General features: G+C 56.5%; 1 protein-coding gene across 1 annotated transcript; it reads left to right on the top strand.

Moving 5' to 3' along the window:
• The first annotated feature begins 203 nt into the window (after nucleotides 1-203).
• Nucleotides 204-23,848, top strand: PTPA (protein phosphatase 2 phosphatase activator). The gene is made up of 10 exons (XM_035555019.2): nucleotides 204-343; nucleotides 2,175-2,275; nucleotides 3,556-3,642; nucleotides 8,616-8,741; nucleotides 9,452-9,569; nucleotides 11,051-11,150; nucleotides 12,948-13,072; nucleotides 13,572-13,672; nucleotides 18,314-18,421; nucleotides 23,333-23,848. Exons 1-10 carry the CDS (start codon nucleotides 319-321, stop codon nucleotides 23,405-23,407), a joined length of 966 nt encoding a protein of 321 aa, XP_035410912.1. The 5' UTR covers nucleotides 204-318; the 3' UTR covers nucleotides 23,408-23,848.
• Nucleotides 23,849-25,145: the final 1,297 nt, after the last annotated feature.

Raw genomic sequence — 25,145 nt, 5'->3', positions numbered from 1 at the left:
CGCAGGCTGCTTTGCTCGGGGCTCAGCGAGGGGGCGCCCAGCCCGCTGAGGAGCGCCTCTCCTCCCTCCTAACGCCGCTCAGCCGCTCCCCGCGGCGCCCTTCACAAACATGGCCCCGTGGGCAAACGCCGTGCCCTACACCAAGATGGCGGCGCGGGCGCGACGGTGGCCGGGAGGGGCCAAGGCGGCGGCTGCCTGCCGCTGCCGCTCGGTGCCGGGCGGCGTGCCCTTCTCAAAGATGGCCGCGGGCGGCTTCAGCGCGTCCTGGGGGTGAGAGGGGAGAGGTGGCGGCGGCGGCGGCGGCCGGGCTCCGGGAAGATGGCAGAGAGCGAGCAGCGGGCAGGTGACGGGGGGAGCGCGGCCGGGAGCCGCCGGGGCCCTGACGGGGTCCTGGGGATTCGGGGGGCTGGGGGGGGGCGGTTTTTTTGGGGGGTGGCGGGGGGCTGCCCCGTTTTTGGGGGGAGAAGCCCCCTTTTTGGGGGGGGCTGCCCTTTTGGGGGGAGAAATTCCCTTTTTGGGGAGGGGGAGCTGCCCTTTTTTGGGGGGAAGCTCCTCTTTTTTTGGGGGGAGCTCTATTTTTTATGGGGGGGAGCTCCCCTTTTTGGGGGGAAAAGCTCCTCTTTTTGGGTTAAAACTCCCCTTTTGGGGTCCAAAGCGGCTGGTACCGGGCCGGGGGTGGTCCCTGTGCTGAGGGGTTTGGGACCGCCACAGCAGGCCGGGGCTGGGCTGTGCCGCCCACTGGTCGTGCCTCAGTTTCCCCGTGGTGAGGGATGGGCAGCACCAAGCCCCTCTCACGGCAGGACTGGGACCGGGACCGGGCTGGGAGCGTGCGGGTCCTGGGGCCCTGCACCCCAGGGCAGGCCCTGGCCTCCTCTCGGGTCTTTGCACGTCGTTTGTGGCACCGAACAAGTCGGCGTTTGCCTTTCCCACCGCGGCTCTGGAGGTTTTCACTGCGCTCGTGCCATAAGCTGCGTTATAAAGAGCGCCGTCATCATGGTGCTAATCGCTGGGTGAATTTTCAGAAGGCAGGGACACGTCTTTCTTCTAAATTCCTCACATCTTGTTCCTCTCATCCCTATGTCCGGGGTTTTACTGGAACCTATGATCAGGGACAAACCTAACGCCCGAGGCAGGTGATGAGACTCCATCAGTTCTTGGAGAATCATTTCTAAGGTTACGTGACAAATCTGTAGCAGATTCTCTGTGGTTCCTGGGATTTTGGGTTCCCTTTCCCCTGATGTGCCTGTTTGACAGTGCTGCTCTGCTGCTTCTGGGGAGTATCTCGATGTAAATGCAGCCTGCGATGTTTTGGGGAGTTCCAGTTTGGAGGAGTACGCTGCGGAGCCGGTGCCTGAGCTTGTTGGAGCGCGGAGAGCAGCCACTGAAGTGCTGCCAGCGCTGAACAAACGCCTGCAGGTTTTTTAGGATTAAAACGATGAACTGGGCGACTGTTAAGAGAATTCACGAATTCACATTAGCACCCAGTTCCCCTAACAGGGGTCTGCTGCACCGCCTCATGCTAATTAAAGTTGCGCTTACAGGAACGTGTTTGGGTTGGGATGCCCAGGGGAAGAGCTGCGTTAGTGATCAGCATGCACATCGAATGTTATATTAACTGGGCTCTGGTAGAGCTTTACGATTTAAATGCTTTTTGTAGCTTCTGCCTGGAAGGTGCTGGGTCCCATCAAGCCCCTGGGCTGGGGGCTGTGGCTCTGGACTGCCGTCCTTTGAATCGTTCCTGCTTTGTCTTTGCAGGAATCGTCCCTTTTAGGGGAACGTGGTTTGTGCCTAGCACCCTAAAAGCCAGGCAGGGTTAGTTTGTCAGGGAAGTTCAGTGCTGCAGCATGACCCGAGGTTTGTCCTCCCTGGGCAGAAATAATGAAACTAGCTGCATGTTGGCTGTGCTGGCTCCTGCAAACTTCTCTGCCTGGATTGGAAACGTGTCTTTAGTAGTGAAAACAAACGTAATGCAGCCTCCTGAAGCCCCGAAGGGTCCTTAGGGGAATGTTTCCGGGGATTGAGAAGGATACTGTTTGAGCGGGACACGGTGAGATAATGGCGCAGGCTGGGATGGGTTTGTTTGCTTTCTGTCTCCTGGGAAATTACTGCTGATTTCTAAGAGAGGAAGGTTATTCTCCGCTGCCTCTGTTTTACTTCTTTCTTGCATCTCGCAGGCACCTCGGAGGAGATGGCTCCTCCCATCCAGCAGAACTTCATGATCCCCAAGAAGGAGATAAACATCGTTTCTGACATGGGCAAGTGGAAGCGCTCTCAGGTATGGCTCCGGGTTCGGGGAGAACTGGTGAGTGCCAGGTCCGGTCTGGGGACAGCCACTGGGGAAATCAGGCGCGGGCAAGTAATGAGAAATTAATTGATCTGTGTTAAAGAGGGAGAGTCACCGCCTGTTTGTAGGAAAATGACTTGGCAGGGGGGTGGTGCGGAGCCTGGCAGCCAAATGTTCTGAGAAGGGTGTGAGCCAGGGAGAGCCCAAAGGCTGGGGGGGACTGGGGGTGCGTAAGCATTGCTGCTGCTCCCTGCCAGTGTGCAAGACTAGAAGCTGGTCTCTATTTCGCCCTACCTAGCCCTTTAAGTTATATCAAAACTGGGTTTACCCCGCACTGTTTGAACTCAGCTTGGACGTGGTCCTGCTGCCTGCCCTCTAATAGCATCGGGCTGGGTGGATTCCTGGCGCCTGCCCACCTTGCTCTATGGAAGGGGCCAAGGCCTTCAATTTCCTGGGTAATTTTTGTTTATAATACGCGTGCGGCTGGCGGGGCAGGCAGCTTCTCTGCCCTCTGCCTTTGAGGGATTGGGGTTATGGCCCAGACTTGTCCCTCCTGTTGGTCCTGCTGCTTAGGAACAAGTTCTTGCTTGATGACTGATCTGAGAAGCTTAAATTATAGGCAGGTCTTGAGCAAACCTGTGGATGCAGCTCCCTTTACTGAGGCTCCTGGGCTCAAGGGCTTGCTCCTGACCAGGATTTCTGTTCAGGAGGGTCCCATGGAGGAAGAGATGGCAGAATGCTACTCTAGCCATTTCAGAGACTTCGAGCTACTGAACTGCTCTGGATTTGATGCTTCAGAAGCAGCACGTTTAAAGAAAATAGCAGTCTCCCATTTCTCCGTCACGCATGCACGCGGGAGAAGAGTAGAAGGAAGAAGGGGAGATAATGGCACGGGTCTGGGAGAAGCAGTGCAGAGCAGGATGTCTGGACACAGCTGAGACTCTGCAGAGCCACGGAGTTTGAATTTGACCTGATGAGAGGCAGGGAGCTGAGGGAAGGATTTCAGGGACGCGTGAGCTTTCTTTGAATTCTCCCCCCTGTAATTTTTGCGGCGATGCAGAGCTCTCAGTGCAGTCACCATCTGCCTCTGAGGTCTGCCAAAAATAGCAATAACCTCACAGCAAGCCCCGCGCCCTGGGTGTCTCCAGGAAGGCAGCGCTGTGTTCTGGGAAGGGCTCCCTCGGTGTGCAGGAGTGCTCCCATGCCACGGCGCTTGGTCAGACAGACCGTGGGTACTCCCTAACGCCCTTCCCTCTCGGGTGTGCTCGCAGGCGTACGCGGACTACATGGGCTTCATCCTCACCCTGAACGAAGGCGTCAGAGGCAAGAAGCTGACCTGCGACTACAAAGTGTCAGAGGTAGGAGAGGAGCTTGGATCCACTCGTTTCTCCCTTTTTTCTGCTTTTGTTTTTTTTGGTCTCTACAATATCTTTCCTAAACAAGGATTGAATTGGCAGCGTATCTGGGAGCCAGGGAGACAAAATGTGGTTGAGCTGCGTTTGGGGATGCAAATGTCAGCCTGCGATGCTCCCCCCAGGATGCAGAGGCTCTGCGTGTGCCTATAGGGTAGGAAATCGAGCGAGTTACAGGTGGATGGAAACTGCTGGTGGAAAAGAAGATGCAGAAAGGACGTGTTTCGTCCCTGCTTTTACGGTCTGGCTTCAGCCGGGGGTGTTTTGTAGATGTGGTACTCCCTGCTGGCTGCAGCCAAAAGGCTGAGGTGGCTGTTCTCTTCCTGCTTCTCCCGCTGCCAGAGAGGGAGCTGGGTGACCTCGTCCAAGTCACTTCTTTCCCTGTCTCTGGGCTTCCTCGTTGCTCAGGCTGTGTTAACAGCACCCATCTCGGCCCGCACCATGGCTGAGCCGTGCGAGGTCTGGTGTGTGTGTGAGCTCAGGGCATGCCCAGCTGGACCCGCATCCCCAAGTGTCGTGCTCAGGGCTGCAGGGGCCAAGGAGCATGATATAGAGCTGGGCTGGGGGGAAAATTCAGCCCGTGGGCCAGGATTGCCCATTGCAGGTGACCGTTGCCTGGCTCTGCCTGGTGCTGGGCCACTCTTAATGCCCGTTCACCTTTCTGGGGCACAGCAGGATCATTTGGGGCCGGCGTGGGTGTCGGAAAGGAGGGCAGGCACCCTCCCTGCTGTCACTGCCTTGGGTAAAGCTGTCGCGAGGTCGCTGGATGCCGCAGCGATCTGCAGAGCGCATGCTGGCCGCCTGCTCCGCTTCCACGTCGCGTGCTGAATTCTCCCTTGTTCTGTGTTGCAGTGAGGAGCTTCTTGGGTATCTTTTTACAGTTGGAGCTTATCACAGCCATGCAAGACAGCTGGGAGCGGTCTGCCCAGGGAAGATCTAGGCAGAACGGGAAGCAGGCTGGGGCTGTGTGTTTGTAGATTCGTTCTCGTGTGGGAAGGCAGCCTGCGACCATCTTTATCCGAGTCCTTTCTGTTTGAAACGGGCATGTTAGGCCCCTACAAGGAACCCGTGTGTGAATGAAGAACTTGCTTGTAGTTCGTGGGGGGGATCGGGGGTAATGAACGCCTCTCTAACAGGCTTTGTGGGCATCTTTTGTTCCTTTAATTCGGCAGAATGTGCCGTCAAATGCTGCTCCTGCTTTCCGCTGTTTGTATTTCACCTCTGAGTTTTGTCTTTGTCATGATCTTGCTCACTCACAGAGCAGTTCTAGGGAAACAAAGCATTAAAAAATGAACAAAACAAAGGGGGAGGAAAAAAAAAATCCCTCTTCCCCCAACCCCTTTGAGCCGGCAGCCGACTCCCAGTAGCTGTGTGAGGGCTGTGTCCGTGCAGCAGATCCCTCTCGCAATGAGTGCGCTCCACGTGCGGCTCCAGCACGGGCGACAAACAAGAGGTACGGTCCCGTCCGCCTGGGAAGCGGCAGGGAGCGCGTCCCGTTATCCTCGCACGGGGGAGAGCACAAACCTGTGACTCGAGGCACAGGTGGAGCATCCCCTGGGCTGCCTTGTTGATGAGGCTGCCCGCTCGCGCGGCTCCGTTTGTAGATCAAGCTGCTGATCCTGGCTTTTAAAGGCTCGGCCCCTTGTGGCCTCTGCTTGCATCTCCGCTCTGCTTTCTTCTCCTTTGCTGTACCTGCTGCCGATGTGCTTTTGTGCCGTCCCATCTTCCTCCCTGATCAAATGCCGGGGACGCCTTCCTTTGGCAAATGACCTCCTGGAATTCTTTCTGCTGAACGCGTATCCGCTGCGACTTACTGGTAGTGCTTTGCCACGGGGAGAAACAACAACAACAAAAAAAAGAGCGTGGTCTGCTCCGCTTGGAAAGAGGCAGCCTAATGCTTTCCAGAGTGGTGCGTGTCGATACCGAGCTGTCTGCTGCAGCGAGAGCCGGATCCTTTGGGGGCTGAACCCCTTCTGAGACGTGCTGAGCTTGCTCTGCTCCAGCTGAGAAACTGCGCGGAGCTGTCTGGAGCTTTGCTGGAGGCACCTGAGGAGCAGCGGTAGCTGGGTGGGTGCCTGGGGCTCGGGCACGAGGCTGCGGGGCTGACAGGCTGCGACCTGCCTTCTCCTGGAGGGAGCGCTGCTCCTGGGGGTCTGTGCAGCGACTGCGGCCTGGGGCAGCTTTTCAGAGCTGTGACTTGGCTCAGAGGAGCAGCGCAGCGAGGGGAAGGTTAATTTTGGCCGCAAGAGGTGCACACTTGCCTTTAAACAGCCCACCCGCCTCCCTGGCACTGGGGGAAGCTGGCCAGCCTGGTGACTTGCTCTGGCTCTGGGAGGGAAGCAGCAAAAGCCCTGAATTAGCAGCTCCCTGCTCCGGCAGGGCCCGAGGAGCCCACTGGGGCAGGCTCGGTCCCTGCGGGCAGCCCTGGCTGCTGCGCTGCCTCCTCAGCACCTCCGCCTGCCTGGCCCCTGCTCCTGAGAGATGCTGACAGGTCTCCGCTCCGCAGGAGGCTCGGCGGCTTGCCTTTGGGACCCGTGGCAGGCTCAGGGTCAAGGGGATGCAAAATCAGCACAACAGGAAGAGCAGAGAGCTGGGGGGGGGCTGTGCGGCTGCCCTTGCTTTGATCGCTGGAAAGGTAAAGGCAAAAATAGAGCTTAAAAAACCCAGCCAGGCAAAACAGGGCTGCAGCGGCGCTGATGGTTGTGTTCCCGTAAGCTCTGCGCTCCCCCTCCCTCCTTCCCCCGCCTGGGGTCAGCCCTGCGTGCCTGAGTTTCCTCTGCAGGACAATGGGAAGCTGCTGCTTTTAATACCCCCCCCCCCCTTTTTTTTTTTTTTTCCAAAGGGCTGCGCGCCCAAAACGAGCCGCATCTCTTTAATTATTTATTGGCGCGGCTGAGCCGGCAGCTGGGTCCTGCTCGCCCCTCGCATTCTGCGGGGCCGGGCTTCTTAATCCCTTTGAAGGCAGCGAGTGGGGAAGGGGAAGGGGAGGTTCGGCTCTGAGCTCCCCCAAGGCCTGCAGGAGGATCTGGGGAGGGGGAAGGAGACCGAGAGGGGTTGGCAATCCGGGAGCCGCTCGTAACGAACTGCTGGTGCCGGAGGATAAATGACCGGCACGATTTAATTCTTTAATGCAGCCCAGTGCCGGGGACGCCCTTGCTTAATTGGAGGGGAAGGCAGCAGCCGGGAAGGGGTAGGGCTGAGCCCGAACCTGACCCGGGCAGCGGGGAGGTGCTGGGTTTCTGGGGTGCGTTTTGGGGAGCCGCAGCAGATGGGGCAGCGCTGCCTCGGTCCGTGCGGACCCTCAGCACCAGCCTCTGTCCTGCTGCGTCCCTTGGCGCACCTGCACTGCGGACATTTGCGCTCCCGGCGCGCTCGGGTCTCGTCCTCCCGCCCCGTGTCACCCCCTGTGTCCTCGGCTCCCAGGGAGCACCACCGGAGGCCGAGCTGCTCCGAGGCCGTTCCCCCCGGGGGCAGAGGTGGTGGGGATGGTCGGCGGCTCCTCGGCCGCGCGCCTGTCTCTCCTCCCTGCCCCCTTCGAGCGGCACTTCAAGGGCTGCAAACTTGCTGGGCTCGGCTGTTTGCTCGTCCTCCCGGCAGGCAGAATTGAACCGCAGCCCAGGAGACCAGCCGGCTTCGCGCGGTCGATGCCTCCAGCAAAGTCAAACCAGCCGCCGCTTCTGCCGTCCTCTTTGTCCCCGTGAAGGAGGAAACCCCTCTCGAGACAGGAGCCTACGCGTCGCCCAGGGCCTGGCCAGCTGCTGTGGCTGCTGACGGCTCTCTGGCTGCTTGGAGGCGGCCGAGGAGAATCCCAGACCCCCTGGCAGGCTCCAGTGGTTGTCAGCAAGGCTTCCTAGAGCCGCTCGGAGCCGCTCGCGGTGCTGCCTCGCGGCGTGTGGCAGCGTAGCGGTTCCCCAGCTCATGGGCAAGGCACGCAGGGGGCTGTGTGCGGCCCTGGTGCTGACGCTGCAGCTTGAGACGCCGTGCTGTGTTGCCTGTGGCTCTCTGCACCTCGCTTCTCTTCCTTCGTGGCCACAGCAGTGCCTTCTCCAGCCGCTCTCCTATGTCCTGCACAGGTTCCTCGCGTTGTCCTTCCAGCAGCGGGTGCAGGAAAGATGGCTCTGCTGCCTTGCTGGTGTGTTTGTCTTCCCGTCAGCTTCATGCTTGTTTCGAGACATTCTCTGAGAGCCCAGGGCTTCTCGTCCTCGCCCTGATGAGGCAGAGAGGCTCTCTCTTCCCAGGGGTGGGTTGTACTTGGGCTGTGCATATTTGCAAGGTGCCGTGAGCACTGGGTATCGTGGGGCTGGAGCTGCCCCGTCAGCCTGGCCGGTACGAGCCTGAAGCCACAGGGACACACGAAGAAGGTTGAGTTGGGCCCAGCTGGGTGCTGTACAAGTGCAAACGCCCTCTCTGCTGGTCCCGGCTCCCGAGACACCCCAGGACAAGGATGAGAGGCCTTGAGAAGGGAAGCTCATGAGCAAGACCACACAACCAGCCACCGGTGAGGATGTGCTCCAAGTGCTGTGCTGTGGGACGCGCAGCACCCTAAAGATGCGGAGCCTGGGTTTTGTGCTGGAGATCCCCGAACTGTGTGGCAATTCCCTGCTCGTCAGTCCTGTACGTCCTACAGCTGGGAGATTGCTTCAGCCCTTCTCCCTGAGGTTTTAGAGCACAGTGCTGTTGCAGCTCATGAAAGGCTGTGTGGGCGACTGGAGCCTGCCTCGGGCTGGGCTTTGTACTGGGCTGATCTGAGGGGAACGAGGATTGCCTGGCCTCTGCTTTTTGGGGAGGGTTGGCACATCCCATTCCTGCTTAGCACCCTTGGGAAGGGTGGCGTGGGCATAGTACAGGGCAGGGGTGTTGGAGCCTGAGGGGTTGTTCTGTTTCATGTCTCCGACCCCTTCATCTCCTTGTCTCTGCAGCCCATTGAAAAGCTGGTGGCTCTTCTGAACACCCTCGACAGATGGATTGATGAAACTCCGCCGGTGGATCAACCTTCTCGCTTTGGGAACAAAGCCTTCAGGACCTGGTACGCCAAACTAGACCAGGTGAGTGTCTTTCACGTGTGACGTTAAATGCAGCTCCTGCAGAAGGGCAGCAGGGTAACGGAATGGCTCCATCACCGTGTGTTACACGGGTGAGCTGTGAAGGATCCACCTCTTTCTTGCCATGCATCGCTTGCTGGTGCTGCCCTCTCCTCTTGTGAGACCATACGGTCTGTATAAATGCTCTCGGCTGAGTCTCCGAGTCCTGAATGAGCCTTGAGGGCCCCCCAAACCCAAGGAAGTCCTTTGCTTTGTAACTTCCCAAACGGATGACAGAGAAGATCAGAGGAAGGTTGCGAAACTGCCTGACTTCCTTCAGCTCAGAGCGCTTTTCCTGCACCGAGCTCCAGAGGTGGCACTGGCAGAGCCCAGGCAGCAACGTCCCTGCGCGTGGTCTGCTGCTCTGCTAACGCTGATGTCCTGGAGATGGCCCAGTGGGTAGCTGGGTTGATGTACCTGGGTGGCGGAGGGTTTCTTTTCTCCAGGATGCATGTGGCCTGCATAAGCGTTACAATGAGCTCTCCCAGAATTACTCCGTCTCTGGAGGTGACTTCTACAACAGCAGGATTTGCTCCTCGCTCATGCTGACCCTCGCTGTTGGAGGGGTGCGCCACTGCAGCTCCCCTTCTGCAGCAGTGTGAGCAGGGGGTGACTTGTCCCTGGGGACCGTGACAGGTCTGTACTCACTCGAGGGAGTCTTTTCTGTCTTCCAGGAAGCAGAAAATTTGGTGGCAGCGGTGATCCCCAAGCATTTGGCCAGTGCTGCCCCAGAAGTGGCCGTGTACCTGAAGGAGGCTGTGGGGAACTCCACCCGCATCGACTACGGCACAGGTACCTGGGCACGCACAGTGGTCAGGGCTGGACTCCTTTGGGTAGCGACCCTTTGGAGCCTGGCACTGCGTGTATTTAAATGCTTTTTAGCAACTGTTTTTAGTGCCAGCTTGCCACAAACACCTTCCTCCTCACCCCTACGTTCATTGTGGGCTAGAACCAAAGGGCCTGGGAGAGAGCTGGGGCTGGGAGCAGGGCTGCAGGAGCAGCCTTAGCACATACAGCTGTATCACACAGCTGATCCACAGCAGGCAGTTCAGAATAAAATACAATTGCTTGAGTTGTGACTAGACTGGGAAGCAAGTTTGTGGTCAGTGGGAAGCGCTCGAGGTCTGGTGCTCCCTTGAAGTGACGTCGCTACTTACAGGGGGACTTTAAAATCTGAACATTAAAGCATTTTGCACCAAACAAGGTACTGAATTACGGGCTGGACTAATTGCGCAGGCTGCAGTTAGACCGAAATCCAGCCTCGTTGGTATGAAACCATGTGGTTACTCCACACTCTGCTCCTCTGTCTGGAGGACAGGTGTGCAGACAGGGGTGTCCTCACCAAGTGGCAGGAGGGCAGGACATTGTGGGTGCGAGGAAACCTGACTTCGGACTGGGGCAGGGGGAGGAAGAGGAGGAGGACGTGGGTGAAAAGCTGAAGAGCTGGAGGCTGGGCAGTGCTTGCTAGGAGAGCTGCGACTCGCCAGCACCAGGGGGAGATGTTGTCTTTGGAAAGGGACCCACAGGCTGGGATTTTGTCAGCCTGGGGAAGGAAATTCAGCCTTTCCTCCCCTCCTGCGTGTCCCAAGCCCGTGTCCCATGTCCTAACTCGCAGTGCCTAGACCATGGGTACGCTTTGTTCGTACACTGGGAGCTGCATTTTACAGCGTGGAGCTGCTGATCTTGTGCTCTTCCTTGTTCTGTGGTCCCTTCCACCAAAAAAACATCGCTCTGATTTTGCTGGTTGTTTCTTTCCCTGCTGTTAGCCGGAGGACCAAGCTGCTGAGGGTCAGCCAGAGATCCCGGTACCTTCTGGGACGGACTGTTCCTGGCAGCGTCATGGGATCCGCATCCTTCCGACACAGATATTTTTGAAGTGGGAGGAAATCTGTTTACTTGCAGATGTGAGGTTCGCTCACATCCTCTGAGCAGACGACTCTGCAGTGCTCCGCTTCCCCTGCTGTGCTGAGCTCCTGCCTTGCTCCCAGCACACCCAGTGCTGGAGCTGATTTTCCACAGGAACTTTTTTCTCAAAGTTAATAACAGCCTTACAAATATCTAGCAGATATACTTCGGGTGGGTGCTACGTGGGGATGAAATATTGTCATCTCTTGTCATTAATAGGATAAGGTAGCACCTTAGGGACAGCTGGCTGGGGTTTTTCTAGGGGAATGGGACTGCTGGGGTTTCTGAGGAGCTGCTGTGGTGCCCACGGAGAGGTTGTCCTGTGGACCAGGAGCACCGGCGTCACCTCTCGTCTCTTTTCACTCCAGGGCACGAAGCTGCGTTTGCAGCCTTTCTCTGCTGCCTCTGCAAAATCGGTGTTCTCAGAGTGGATGACCAGATGGCCATTGTCTTTAAAGTATTTAACAGGTGAGGTAACAGAAGGAGAAGGGCTGGAAACATCGGGCTGTCTGAGGGCAGACCTCAGACACTGTCCCCTTGCAGCTGTCTGAGATGTGCGAGCTGCTACCGCCTGTCCTGTACACCAGACTCTTCCCGTAGTTTGGGCTGGTCGTGCCCCCTTTCTTCCATTCATCCACACCCATTTGGAAGTAAGACGATAAGATCTTGATAACAAGATCCTATTTCTGGGGTGTGAGCTGTGAAAATCAAGGGCCTCCTATGAAGCCGCATGTGTAATTAGAGAGCAAGAGTGCTGAAGGGCTTGCTGGCCTGGGGAAGAAGGGCAGAATGAGAAAACAGGACAAATTTAAACAAAATAAGGAGGCAGATGTACTTGTAATGGAGTGTATAGTGACCCATTACAACCCCCTCCTAAAGGGGTGACAGCACCTCCTCTTTTAGGGGCTGGCTGCCTTTCTGGGAAGTCGCTATAGTCGGGTGCAAGGTATTGAGCTCTGCAGAGGTATGTGGGTGAAGTCCTGTGCTTTGTGATCGACTACAATATCTGGTCAGATGATCTAACATCTCTTCAGGCACTGAAAAAAAATAGTATATGAAACTGGCAGGCCTCCACTGCTCCTCTAGATGTGTTTCCAGCCCAGGAGCTGGAGCTGGTATTGATGAAACCAGCGGACTGGGCATGTGGAGCCCAGAGATCTCATCCCAGCTGCATCGCTGTTTAGTGGCATGGAAACAATTTCCTTCAGGAGTACTTCCAGCTTTAATTTTCCACCTGAAAAGTGGAAGTAGTGGTTGCTGTAAGGCAGAAAGCTTTCTGAGCTCTTCTGGAAGTTACGGGGGAGAGTGAGAAGTATCAACGTTTTCAAATAACGGTGGGGGTGGGGATGGATCTGCACCAACGTAAGACACTGCAGATAAAATAAACGCCTGTCACTTGCTTTCTTAGTGAAAATTTGGTGTAAAATAAATAAATAAATAAATAAAAACAAGGCCACAATTTTAAAGAAGTGCTGGCATTTGCTGCTATACCTGCTGTCAGGCTGCTTTCTGTGGCAGAGGAGCTGAATATACATCCTATGTACTGTAATGTATGGGGGGCCCTACTCGCAAGTGATACAGTTTGTGTCCTTTGCCAAGCTGATTGTTCCTATCCTCATGTAAGTCAACAAGGAGAGAAAATTCTATGTTGGGTGTGAAAGGCTAGGTGATGCAGAACGTTATCGGCATCGACTCTCTCCGGTGGAGATTGAGGCCCAGCTATTTGTTGCTTTTCTATTACACTGCCAGCATCACCCACTTCCAGCCTCTCCCCTGGGCAAAATGCTGTTTCCCGTCCCCTCAGAGCATTCCGGTATTTGTAGCTGAGTAACTGAAACAGGCTGTGAGTCCCCTTCCTCAGACACGGGTAGCTTTGGGGGTAGCTGATGTTTCTTCTGGTGGCCTGAACAGAGCAGGGTTGGTTACACAAGCCCTCTAGCTACAAAGGCTTGGAAATCTCGTTTGAGAGAGGTGATGCTGAATGCCCATTGATTGTAATTTAATCCCAATGGGCATTGTGCTGGGAGCTCATCGTTTTCCTTCTGTTAACCTGAGTCCCTTGCTCTGTCTCAAGACTGCCTCTTGGTGCTTCCTCAGCTGCTAAACTTGAATCGTGGTTTTCTGTTGGGTCCAAAAGTGGGTTTGGGACCCTCCAAGAGTAGATGGTCTGTCTGTTTGGGTTTCCCATGTGTTTGGTAAAGGGAGAAATCTGGATTTTGTGTTTGGAGTCCAGAAGGCAGCCTTAACTCCTCTCTTTTGTATCAGGTACCTAGAAGTGATGCGAAAACTTCAGAAGACCTACAGGATGGAACCTGCTGGCAGCCAGGGCGTCTGGGGCTTGGATGACTTCCAGTTTCTACCTTTCATATGGGGCAGTTCCCAGCTGATAGGTACTAACAAAAAATCTGCTCGTGTCCCAGCCTGCCCTCTGCCCTGTCTGTCTGGGTTGCAAAGATGATGGGGCTTGGGACTGACTTTTAAATTCAAATGTGTCGAATTTGTGTAATACAGCGCCAGGGTTTGCTTGGGGCTTGGATTTTTTTCTCAGCTTTCCAAATAAAGCTAGTTGCCTAGGTTGGGAGATGGAAGGCTTCGTTGTACAGTACAGCTGTCTTTATTGCAGTACTACAAGCTTTTTGAAAGGTGAGCCTTGTTTTTGGTGCTAGAAAACACATTTTCTGCCCTCGAGAGTTTTTCCAGTTGTTCTCATTGCTAAGGCATTAGAGTTGGAGATGAGATGGAAGGGAGCAGCTCTGTGCTGATTTCTGAAAAGCTCTGGTGGGAGAATCGTCCTTCTTGTGAGGGAGAGACAGGACAAGACCTAACTGAATTTGCTTTCAGAAAGGGGTGCCAAACAGGTTACTTCCTATTGTCTTTTACTCTTTTCAGACCATCCAAATCTGGAGCCTCGACACTTTGTTGATGAGAAGGTGGTAAATGAAAACCATAAAGACTTCATGTTCCTGGAGTGCATCCTCTTCATTACAGAGGTGAGGTTTGTCCCACAGGGAAGTGCTCCTGGTATTAGATAGTTCTGGCTGTGGTTTTCTCTTCCTCCTTGGTTTGCTCTCGTGGAGGTGTGCGGAAGAATCGTTATGTCTGAGGTGCTCTCCTTGAATGAGTTGAAACAGATATTGAAGGGAAAGTGTAATTAAGCTAGATGGGTTGTGGATCGCAAACAAATGACCTTGGATCATCACTTGGATCAGTCAGTGGGAACTTGGATGGAGAAGACTGGTGCTTGTAAGTGTGCTAGGAAGATGAAGTGGAAGCTGCAAAACAGCTGGGCTTGCCAAGATAACCTCCCTTGCCTCCAGTCGTTGGGCGCTGCCTGGCAGGTCCTGGGCCTCCCTTTGCTTAGGGCAGGCTCCCATACCTCTGCGCAGCTCGGTCTCCTCCAGATCTGTGCAGATTCTGCCAAGAGTTGCCCATAAAATGTGCCTTTTTTTTCACAAACGATCCAAAGGGGGGAGAGTGCTGAGGTTAACCCAGCTGTTATCAGGACCAGTATCAGGACCATGTTTCTGCTCGTGTATTATGGGGTCCTTGGGCAAGGGACTGGCGATGCCCACGGTTGGGAATACGCAGGGCGATGTTTCTGAATGCAGGAGTTCACAGCTTCCTTCTCTCAGCTGCAGCGAACGACCTGCCTGTGTCTTTATCGTCCCCCCCCTGCTGCACGGTCTGCGTAGGGAGAGGAGAACCACATGCTCTGTTGTGGTGAGGGATTTCCTGTCTCTGGCAAGAGAGAGGTGATGGGATTAATTTTGAAGGACAGAGTGCGGTTCTTCCCCTTTGTTCTCTTCGCTTTTCCCCCCTCTCTTCCCTCATTTAGTGATTAGATGAGAAGGGAGGTTACAGAATGTGAACTTACGCTTCCACGTAGGAAATTTTCCTAGGAGCCTTGGGCCCAAACCCCAGGAGATGCTGCATCAAGCCCTGCTGAATCTAGTAGGGCTCGTTGGTGCTGAGCACCTCACAGGATTTAACCTTCGGTGCAGATTTAAATCATGCCATGGACAGTGAAGAGGCACTGCCTGAAGGGGCTGAGCTGAGGACAGGAAATCTGTTCCTGCTTCGTCCTCGCTGCAAGCAGGAGCCAAGATGCTCTCAGATTTATTTTATTTTGGGCATCTGTAACATGAAGACAGTGTACTAGCCTGTTAAAAACCATAAAAACACGCATTTCTTGATGTGTACAGAAAATTCTGCAGTACGCAGATGACACGCAAAGTTAAAATACCCAGCACTAAGCTGCTTCTGGTCACTCTGCTTTTGCCTGCAGAAACGTAGCTTTTTAGGAGGCTTTTTTAATGAGCAATTACACTTCTTTTTTCCGCACGTTTATTCGGAACCATGGTTTCTCTGCTGAGCTCCTCAGTGCCACCTGGTGGCAGGGAAACCTCCTGTCGGTCACCCCTGGTGTGAGCTGCTAAGGGATTGCCACAACCTGAATTATCAAACGCATGATGTTTTCGATCCGTTTTCCTGCGAGCACTGTTCCCTTTTTTGTAAAACTTTTGCCTTTGAAATGTGATTTTCCTCCCTTAAAATGCTTGGGAAGGTTGTTACTGCCACTAGGGGGTGCTGAGACAGCCCTGAATGCTTGCTTTCTCTCCAAAATCAACAACAAAACAAAATACCAGGCAAAACGATAGAAGGGATTAACGACTTTAATACATTAATGATATTATTTTCTTCTGAGCTTTTCAGCTGAAAACAGCCTTCCTTTAAAGGTGTTAAACAAATAGCAAACACCGCAGCAGCTCCCATACCGGGTCTGGTAGGTTTTACTGACGTGAGAGCAGGTTTTGTTTCAGCAAGCTACGGCCAGGGTAGGTTGTTTTCTTTCAACCCAGCGAATATTCTCGGGAGCAGATATTTTTCTCAGCCTCTGGGTGACGTTTCAGGGATGTGAATGTACACCGTGGTGGTGCTTGCCACGTGTATGTTTAAACCTCGGGCTCTTAAAGTAACACGGCGAGATGATGTCCAGTTTGAACCCGCTGAAACCTCCTCCCCGTAGCACCACCCCGCGCTGCACATGGACACGGCAGCAAGCCTTACGCAAGCCGGCGTGGTGTTGGGAAATCTGGGGGGTGGTTTTTAGACCTGAATGCTCGATTTGTGAACTGGCGGAGGGTTACGGGGCTGGCCGGGGCTTGAGCTATCCCCTGCTGTCGCCTTGTTCTCCAAGGTGCTGTGGGCAGAAAGCAGGCTGGTGCTCGGGGCTGGGAGGTTGGTTTGGGGCTGTTCTGGTGTGCAGCAGGAGCAGCGATGGAGCCGCCAGCTCAGCAGGGTCCTGCCTGTTCCTGAGCTGTGCAGGGAAGGGTGCCGTGTGTCACCCTGAGAAGCCACTCAGACGCTGTCTTTGAACAGCACCATCCTCACGGGGGGGCAAAACACAGAGCCTGCTCTTGAGCCAGCTGAAACCGAAGCCCACTGGAAGCGCCAGCTCCCCTGGGGCCACCTGGGGCACAGCGGGCCCCCTCCGTGGGCGGCTGGGCAGCGTGGAACGGCCAGGGTTGTGTTGCTTTAAGAGCCCAGGGCAGGCAGCAAGAATTTCATCTCCAATCTGGCTTCTAAATTTGGAGGTTTGGGAAGGGAGGGCTCGGGTTTCGGCTGGAAGGGAAGGAGCTGACAGGAAAGCACAGCCTCAGCCGTCCCCCTCCCCCAGTTACTGACAGAGGAACCATTTACAAAAGGCTGATTCTCTTGGGAACAGAGAGGCAGGAACGCAGCGTCTGTGAGTAATTTCCTGCTCAATATGGCTGCTCTGACTCACTCCGTTCCCCTGGGGTCACTGCGGGACTGCAGCGCGCTCGCTGCCGCTCTCGCTCCCCCCCAGCCCGCTCGCTTTCTCCCTCTTCTTCCTTTGTGGCTGAAATGAGCTCATTTTCCCCCTTGTTCCCCCTTCTCCTCCCGCCCCAGTTTGAAACAATAGCCGAGCCTTCCCTTGCCGGGCTCCTGGGTCCGGGGGGCCGCGGTCGTGGCCGTGCCAGGGGGCTCACGGAGCCAACGGGCTCGATTGTGGGGCCGGCTGCCCAAGCTCGCCGCCTCCGCACGCTCCCCGCTCATCCGCTGCGGCTCAGGAAGGAGGGAAGAAAGCAAAACGCGCTTGTGGGGGCTGCTGCAAGCTGTGCCCGCGTGAAGGATGGCGATGCTGGAGGAAGGTTTGGCGCTGAAACACACACAACCAGCCCTGCCGTGCCGGGGGATGCTTGGTGCCGGCCAGCACGCGAGGCTCGGCCACGCGTGTGCCCCCTGCTCCCCCACCACGTGCTGCCCACCGGTGCTAAATCCCACACTTAACGGCACGCCGGCTCTGTCGGGTGCTGTTGTGCTTTGTGTATCTGCACGTTTCATCTTGTATCTGCGAGGGAAAGGCACGGCGGAGGGGAGCAGGAGCGGCTCAGCAGTCATTGCCCAGCTCGTGAGAGAGCAGGGACAGGTCTGTGCAAACCAGCAGAGCTGCTTCCCACCGGGCTCCAGCCCCGAGGTCAGCCTGCTCGAAACACGTTGTCCTCCGGGTACTGTGCCCCCCCCCCTTCCTTTCCTTCTGTCTTTCTCTGCTCAGGCTGATGCCACGCAGACCTTGCAGGAGGGCAGCGTGGTTTCCTAGGGCAGATTGAGCAGCCTGGCTTTCCTTTAGAGCAGGCAGAGCGCTGCGTTTTGAAGCTGCTTTCCCGCCCTCATCCCAGGCCAGTGCTGGCGTGGAGGGAAGGGGTTAGTTGTTCAACCCCGAGTCGAGAATGGGAGTCCAAGAGATTCCTCTCTCCCCACGTTCCTTTCTAGCATGAGCTTCGGCCTTGTGGTTTCTGATGTCATGGGAACTTTGCTCAGTCAGGGAGGCTGCGTTATATTTCTTTTTCTCCCCGAGGGTCTGTTTTTGTTCACGGAGAAGAAGGGAGAGCGCTACCCGGGGAATCTGCGTGCAACTGTCCCTGATTGCAGCCTCCCCCCTGCCCTCCCTCCTCCGAACCCCTCACCCTGGGAGGAGAAACGCTGGAGTGTCTAAAACAAATACCAACAAAAAGTGCCTGCTGCAAGCCAGCGAGCTGCAGCTTTGGAGCCTGGCTGGAGAGCGGGGTTTGAGCGTGTCCCCGTGCTCCTGCCTGCCCCAGGGCCTCGTGCTCCGGGCAGGTGTGGGTGCGGAGCTGCCGCCAGCCTGCGCTGCCCTCTGCGTGTGGGGAAGGCAGCGCGGCTGTCGCTGCCGCTTGTTGTTGATTTGAATGGGGAATGAGTCATTTTCTTGGAAAGCCCAGCAGTGCTGCGCTGGGAGGGCTCTGGGTAGGATAGGAACGGCGTTAAGCCGAGCTCTGCTGGGGGGAGAACAGGACTTAGGTGGGGTTTTTTGATGCGGTCGTTGAAGGGAGGTGTGCGTAGGGAGGTTTGGTTAGCAAAGCGGCAGGGAAAGGCTTGATTTTGTCAGGGATGGGGGGAGCTGGGTTGCCACGGCTTTATGTGATGAGGCTGCAGCAGGAGGGAGGGAGGGAGGGAGGATCGGCCGGCACGTGGGTCGCAGGGCCCGGCGGGGACGTTTGCTTGGAGAGCGTGAGCGTGAGTCACCGCCGGGCTGCGAGCGTCGCGCCTGGCCCCGCGCCTCAGCCCCGCTCTCGGGTCTCTTTCAGATGAAGACGGGCCCCTTCGCTGAGCACTCCAACCAGCTCTGGAACATCAGCGCCGTACCCTCCTGGTCCAAGGTCAACCAGGGCCTCATCCGCATGTACAAGGCAGAGGTGAGCGCCGTGGGCAGCGGGGGCCTGGCTCAGCCTCGCCTGCTCTTGGTCGTGCACGTCCCTGCGGCCGTTTCGCCGCGGGTCAGCTCTTCTCTGCTGCCTCGTGCCCCTCGGTGTGGGGGCCCCATCACACCCAGCGGCTGCTCCTTGCTGAATGTGGCTTGGGGACCTTTGGCAGTGCAAAAGGAGGCTCCTGCCTGCCCAGTGTTTGCCCCAAAAACCAGTCCCAAACTGCCCTTCCGTGCAGGCAGGGCTTCTGCCATTTCTCGTCTTCCCACAGTGCGAGACGCAAGTCTCCAAATGAGGTCCAATATCTTGACACACTCACCTGTCTGGTTCCCACACCGCTCTGTTCCCAGCTGGAGGAGGCTTGGTTTTAACCCCATCCCGTGTTTTAAGAGCCCCAGAGCTGAATGCCTCCTGCCCGCCTCCCCTGGCTGCGAGTCGTGTCTGCGCAGCGCACCACGCTGGCGAGGCCACAGCCTCTGGGGCTTGGCAGTCCTCCACCCGCCAGCCTCCGCAGGCTTTCCTGGCGAACCCTGACCCGGGGAACCGGGCAGTTCTGGCTGTCCCTTATCTCTCCTTCCTGCTGAAGCTAACCCTGAACTTGAGGAAGCGGGACAGGAACTGCCACATGTGGGCCTCCAGCAGGACCCGGCTGAGAGGCGGCATCTCGTGCTGGGGAGGCAGCGGCTGTGCTAAACACGGTGGAGGAGCAGGGGTGGCACAGCTACCCGCTGCTAGAGGTGCGACAATCCCCTCCAGGTAGGGCTCGAAGGAGTTATTTCTACACCCTGCAGTCTCTGCTTGGGCCAGCCGTGCTCCCATTGCTGGGACGTGGGGCAGAGGCTGGGCGGGCAGCTGCAGCGCACAAAGGGGTTAACTGTGCCGAACTCGGAGCTCTCCCTCCCCCAGCCCTTCCTCTGCACTTCACATCCTGTGTTTAGGTTCCAGGCCACATACCTCTCTAATCTGCGAGGTGTCACTCCCAGGCCCGCTGGCTCCTTCCGCCCCCAGCTCAGCTTTCCTCCCAGCCTCCGAGGAGGAGAGCGGGGCCAGGGGTCGACCCCCGAGGGGTGCCTCTGTGCTGCCCCTGTGGGACTGCCCCAGCTCAGAGCTCCCCTCACGGCAGCTGGAGCCGCTGCCTGCCGGGAAACCCTGAGCTGGAGGCCCTGGTGGGAGAGCTGGGGGTCCTGGCAGAGAGTCCCCAGCCCTGGGAGCACGGTTAAATCAAACACGGGTTCCCTAAATCCTGGAGCAAGGGCTGCTGCACTGCCTTGATCTTCCCGCTCCTTTGGACGGGTTCTGATATTCCCCAGGCTCCCCACGCACCCTGCTCTGGTCAGGTGCAGTGTGCTGGTGCCTTGGGGCTGCCGTGTGCTGGCAGATTTACCTGGCTTGCTGGGGACAGTGCAGCTTTGGGACCTTCCAGGGCGTGGGAGAGGCTCTGCTTGTTTCTAGGTACACCCAAGACATGATCTTTTTTGGAGGCCGCCATCTATTTCAAATAGCAGATGACTTTCTGTGGAGAAATGTGGGACCTGAATCTGGTGGGTTTCTAGAAATACCCAGAGAGGTAGCTGTGTCGGGGAGCTGCTGGGAAGAGTAAGAACACAAATTTAGGCTAAGGTACAGGAAATGTTGAGTCAACCAAACTGCTGTGTGACTTCAAATTTAGCTTTTTCCTCCAAGAACACTTGTAGGTCTTCAAGGACTAATCCTAAGTGTATGGTCCTCACGCAGCAGAGTCCTCTCTGGGCACTGCACGGGACCTGCGTTCACCTGGATGGGCAGAGGAGAGGGAGGCTTGCTGAGGAATCCGAGTTTGTGGCAGTGAAGAGAGAGAAGGTTTGGGTTTGTAATGCTGCTTTTTGGCTGGCTGGCTCGCGTGAGAGCAAGATTTCCTTCCCACCCTCTTCTTCCTACCTGTGTCTTCACCCTCTGATCACACGTTGCAAGTAGCTCAGATGAAATCGAGGATGGAGGCTCCAACGGTCCAGCTCCGTAACACGTCTGGGGGTGACTGAGAAGGGCTCGGCACCGACTGGTTTTGAGTGGAGGCAGCAGCAGGACGGAGGGGGCGGTCACCAGGAGCAGACCAACAGAAATCGGAGGCTTGCTCTCAACCCGCTCTCACTTGGCAGAAGCGGGGCATTTCCCAGGCCTGGTTTGTTTAACGTGCAGTATGGGCGCTTTGTCTCTTCTCTATCCCTGCTATGGGATGACTTTAAACAGCCAGCACAAGCCTCAGGCATGGCGATGTGCTCTTGCCTGGATCCAGGCACTCCAGCGTGCTTGCTACAGGGTCTGAGGACAGGCAGTCGATTCAAGGCAGTGTGTCTTCTGCTCTGTGTGTTTATGAGATCTCAAATGTGTCTATTTATAATATAAATATAATGGGTGAAGAAGAGTTAGCTTGGAAGTGCAAGGGCTTTTCTTATTCTCTCCTTCAAAGGCGAGTGAAGAAGTCGACAGAATAGTGTGGTTAAAGCAGCAGCCTTGATGTTTTTCCCCTGAGCCTGCTTTTGAGTCTCCTGACCTTTCCTTCTCTACTGCAGTCAGACGGGAAATACTTTCCATTGTAACTAATCCAGTCCCAGTTCCATCTTTAAAGGTTGGACTCGATGCATGAAGCTACTCCCCAGTTGAGTCTCAAGCCAGGACTTCAGCATGATTGGGCTGATGGGAAGAATAGAAAAAGCCTGTCCCCTCCATCGAGCTAGTGCTGCCTACAGCAGTTCCATGCAAGGAGGATCCTCTTGGCACCTCTAATAATCCACACGATTTGTGCCAGTCCTGCTGGAGAGAGGAGGAGAAGTGTCTCTGCTCCTTTCTTCTCGGGCTGTCGATTTGTTAACTGGAATGGATTTATTCCCATTCTTCCAACTGCTGGGAAAGTCTCTTCATCAGGAGCCCAAACCAGTTCGGTCTTCCGTGGGACTCCTTGGAGCCAGTTGGGATGACATTTCCAGCTGTCAACATCTCCAGTATTCATTCCTCCCCATCCTTCCTTCACGTCACTACTGTCCTGCGCTGCTTCCTCTGAGGGTTTGTCTGAGTGGTTGTGCAGAGGGATGGCGGCCACTCTGCGTGCTTGGAAGTGTTGGGGAGGCTTCGAAGGCGATGTGCCCCAATGGTTGTAGGACTGGCTTCTTGAGGGTGCCTTGCCGTGTGGATTTTTTCATGACTTCTTCCCCAGGAGTGAATACAGCCATGGTGTATTTTCACCCGCTCCAAACTTGTTTTGGCTCCAGCCTGCATGCAAGCAGTTTGGTTTTGTTGGAAGTTGTCTGACCTCTGCTTCCAACTGGATTGCCACAGGCCTGGGCTTCTGAGCACAAATCCTGCTGCTTGCCCGTGATGACAGCATGTGGGCAGGCTTCCTGCCTCCGCCTGTGCAGGGCACGAGGCTCTTTTCTATGGAAAGGAGAGTTGTATCTGCCACGTGGATCTCACCTCCCTTTGGTAAGAAAGAACTGTGCTTTGACAGAAGTGCCTGGAGGAACGGGCTCTGTATTTTGTCCCAAGGTCTGTCTGAGGGGTTGCTGGTGGGGTCGGACACCCTCCTGCTGCTCCTCTGCAGCCGGGGTGCAGCCGGGGTGCCTGCCTCGTGCGGCGTCCCCACCGCCCTGGCTCTGGGCTGCTTGTGCCAAGGACTTGCTGGGACTGGCTGGACTCCTGTTAGCTCGTAGGTGCTGTGCTTTGGTGGGATGTACTTCACATCTCCTGTGGAATAAGACTCCTAGCTGCAGAACTGCGTCTCAGCTGGGAACAGGAGAAAGGCTTTCCAAGACATGGAGATCTCTTCTTTGTATTGTGCCGTCTAGGGAGGGAATAACTCGGCCTTCTACCTCATGGCCACTTTCTCACCTCATGCCATTAGCCGTGCCCATGTCATTCTTGATGAGAGCCCCCGCTGCAGCACAGGGAGGGTCTGCAGCCCTCCTGTTTAGCCTGACCACCCGCGGGTAGCGTGCCTGATGTTAGTGCAGACGCAGCACACGTAGTGCCGAGGTTTGTGTGTCTGAAGATGAGTCTGTCCTGTGTGAGTTTTGGGCGGTCTGAATCCGTAATGACTCAAAAATAGAGCTCGGAGTGGCTCTCTCAGGCAAGTTTTGGAAAGTGTTGACGTGGTCATTGACCACAGTCACTGGTCTTCGTGCCCTGGCAGGAAGGTGAGCAGAAGGGACGAGCCCTTCCAGCCTGGCTGTTCCTGCACAGAGCCCGGCCTCAGCTGGAGAAAGGCAGCTTAGCTTGGAGCTGCTTGCAGTGGACATTTGTGATCCTCTCTCCCTCTATCCTTACTCTGCATTAGGGGTGGGAATTTCAGGAGTGAGGGCTCACTGGGAATAGGTTCGCATCTTAAACTGTGGCAGTGAAATCACTGGGACTTGTCTACCAAAGGCCTGACGATCTGCAGTGTGATTTGGGCAGCGCCTCGTGGCTGCAAGATGGTGCCTCAAAGCTGGAGCATGGACGACACCGTCCTGGGGAGGGAGAGCCTCCTCCCTGGGGGCTTTCTGCACTTCTCCAAGGGTTTGTAGGGTGAAACTCTTCAAAGGAATCAGCTAGAGCAATGAGAGGTGGTGAGAGAGAGAGCTGCTGACACAAGCGTGCCTCTTCGGCTCATGCTCCTGGCCTGAACTGCAGCAAGGAAAAGGCTCTGGCTCGGTGAAAGGGGATGTTCAGGGGATGTCACCAGTATGAAGTGTTACTGGGGTGAAAAGCCTGCTGGAATATGGGGTGGGGGGCATCAGACTGGTCCCCCCCACAAGCTGCTGCTCTGCCTGATCTGAGCCAGCGGCCCCGAGCTCGCTGCCCCCCGCGCCCGGGGGCAGGCCGTAGCTCTGGCTGCCTGTGCCAGGTGGAACTGTCTCCCGAACTCACCCCTCTTTATCTCCCCTCCCGCAGTGCCTGGAGAAGTTCCCCGTGATCCAGCACTTTAAGTTCGGCAGCCTGCTCCCCATCCAGCCCGTGACGTCCTAAGGAGGCCGCGGGAGGAGCCGAGGCCGCGGAGGCGCAGCGCGGCGCTCTTCCTCCTCCCCTCACCCCCTCCTCATCACCTCGCCCGTCGCACAGCCCATTCATTCCTGCGCATCCTCATCAGGCAACCACGGATCCGAAGCACTCGGCGGCCTCGCACGGGAGAGACGGGACCAGAGCAGCTCCTCCTGCAAGCCCCCGCCGCGGGGCTGTCCCACAAGCGACCGAGCCGGGGCTGCGCTGCTCCGCTCTGGTGCGCCCACGGATCTGGGGACAAAGGGGGTTTGGTGAGGGGCTGCCTTGCAGCAAATTCCCCCTGCTTTCCTTCCTGGGAGGAAGGGGGTGTGGAGGGGAGGAAGGCACGTGTGTACGCGCTGGGCAGGGGTAACTGCAGTTTCCCTTTTGAATTTCATTGAAGTTTCCTGTTGCTGTTTGGTTTGGAAACCGCTGCGAGGGGTGAGGTGTGAACCTGCACGTGTCTGTACGCGGCCACCTTTGCTTGCACGGGGGATTGTTAAATGGGTAAAGGAAGCTGTAGGGAAGGGCTGCGGGTTGCTGGAAGCCCAGGGTACCATCTCTCCCTTATTCTAGATAAGGAAAGCCACCTCCCTCCATCACTTCTGCAAGCTTCCCTGGGTCTTCCTTTCACACCACCGCCTCTTCTCTCGGGTGAAGCGAGGAGCCTGCTGGGCTGTGGGGTCTGAGTTGGAGCTGAGGGCCCCGGCTCTGTGGGAATGGCTATGCAAAGACACTGCTCAAGCAGCGCCTGCTCAGGCTCCCTCCCCTCCGTAGTCAACGGGCACAAACCATCACACGTTCGCACACTTTCATCGCTGTTTAGGGGTCACTTGGGTCCAACCTGCCCTCTGCACTCCCCATCTCCTCCTCCCTCCGTGCTTTGCTGGCCTCAATGGGGCGAGGTGGCTGTGGTTGCTGCTGCATGGTCAGAAACTGCAGAGCAGCCCCCCAGCGAGGGGCTTTCCCCCCCAAGCAGCATGGTCCCAGCCGTTTTAGGGAGGCATCCCCGGAGCGAAGGCAGCATGGGGGCAAGCATGCGGCTTTACACGCGTTGTGCTACCTGTGCTGGAAACAAAAGGCGTAAGTAGCCCAGGACAGCGGGTTGTACCTGGAAAAAAGCTCTTTTCCCTCTCACTACCTGCTGGTGCTGCTGTGCTGGACCTCGGGCAGCAGGACCACGCTCCCAGTGCCACCAGCAGCAGGGGAATGAATGGGGCCGCGATCCGGATGGGCGCCAGCATCACCTGGGGGGCAGAAGTGGCTGGTGCCGTGTTTGAGCAGCGCTGTGGTGTCCACGTGGCTTGGCTGAGGGGGTCTGCAAGCCTGCAGCTGGGGTGGAGGGGGGTCTTCAGTTGGGTTTGGCAGGGGGGTGAGCTCTGGCCGGGTGTTTGCTGGGGCTGGGGGCAGCAGGGTCCCTTCTCTGCCCTCCTGCAGCCTGCGGGGAGGGCGGTGGGGCTGCCCCAGCCGGGCTGCTTGCCTTGTGCTGCTGCACTGCTTTACTCTGCCTGCCAAGGGGGAAAAGAAAATGCCTGCCTGGGAGGGTTTTTCACAATTTCCTTCTTGCCAGACCTACTCCCTCCCTCTTGTGAAGGCCCTCCTAGGAGCTCATGGAGGGAGAGCAAGAGAAGAGGCCAGATGAGAGGCAGGGAGGCGCAGGTGCCCGCAGAGCTGGAGCCAAGCTTTCTGTCCTGGCTGCGGCGTGGCTTGGTCGTGGGCTAGCAGC

Source organism: Cygnus atratus, chromosome 19, assembly GCF_013377495.2.
Source record: "Cygnus atratus isolate AKBS03 ecotype Queensland, Australia chromosome 19, CAtr_DNAZoo_HiC_assembly, whole genome shotgun sequence".
In the NCBI taxonomy this organism is placed as follows: Eukaryota; Metazoa; Chordata; class Aves; order Anseriformes; family Anatidae; genus Cygnus; species Cygnus atratus.
The sequence above is the reverse complement of the archived record's forward strand: the minus strand, read 5'-3'. Positions and strand labels throughout refer to the sequence as shown.

What these genes read in the sequence shown, in the direction of transcription:
- PTPA (XM_035555019.2), top strand. Translation starts at nt 319, where the DNA reads ATGGCAGAGAGCGAGCAGCGGGCAG. An exon ending in GCGACTACAAAGTGTCAGAG is followed by an intron (nt 3,643 to 8,615) that starts GTAGGAGAGGAG and finishes TTGTCTCTGCAG; the next exon opens with CCCATTGAAAAGCTGGTGGC. An exon ending in CCGCATCGACTACGGCACAG is followed by an intron (nt 9,570 to 11,050) that starts GTACCTGGGCAC and finishes TTTTCACTCCAG; the next exon opens with GGCACGAAGCTGCGTTTGCA.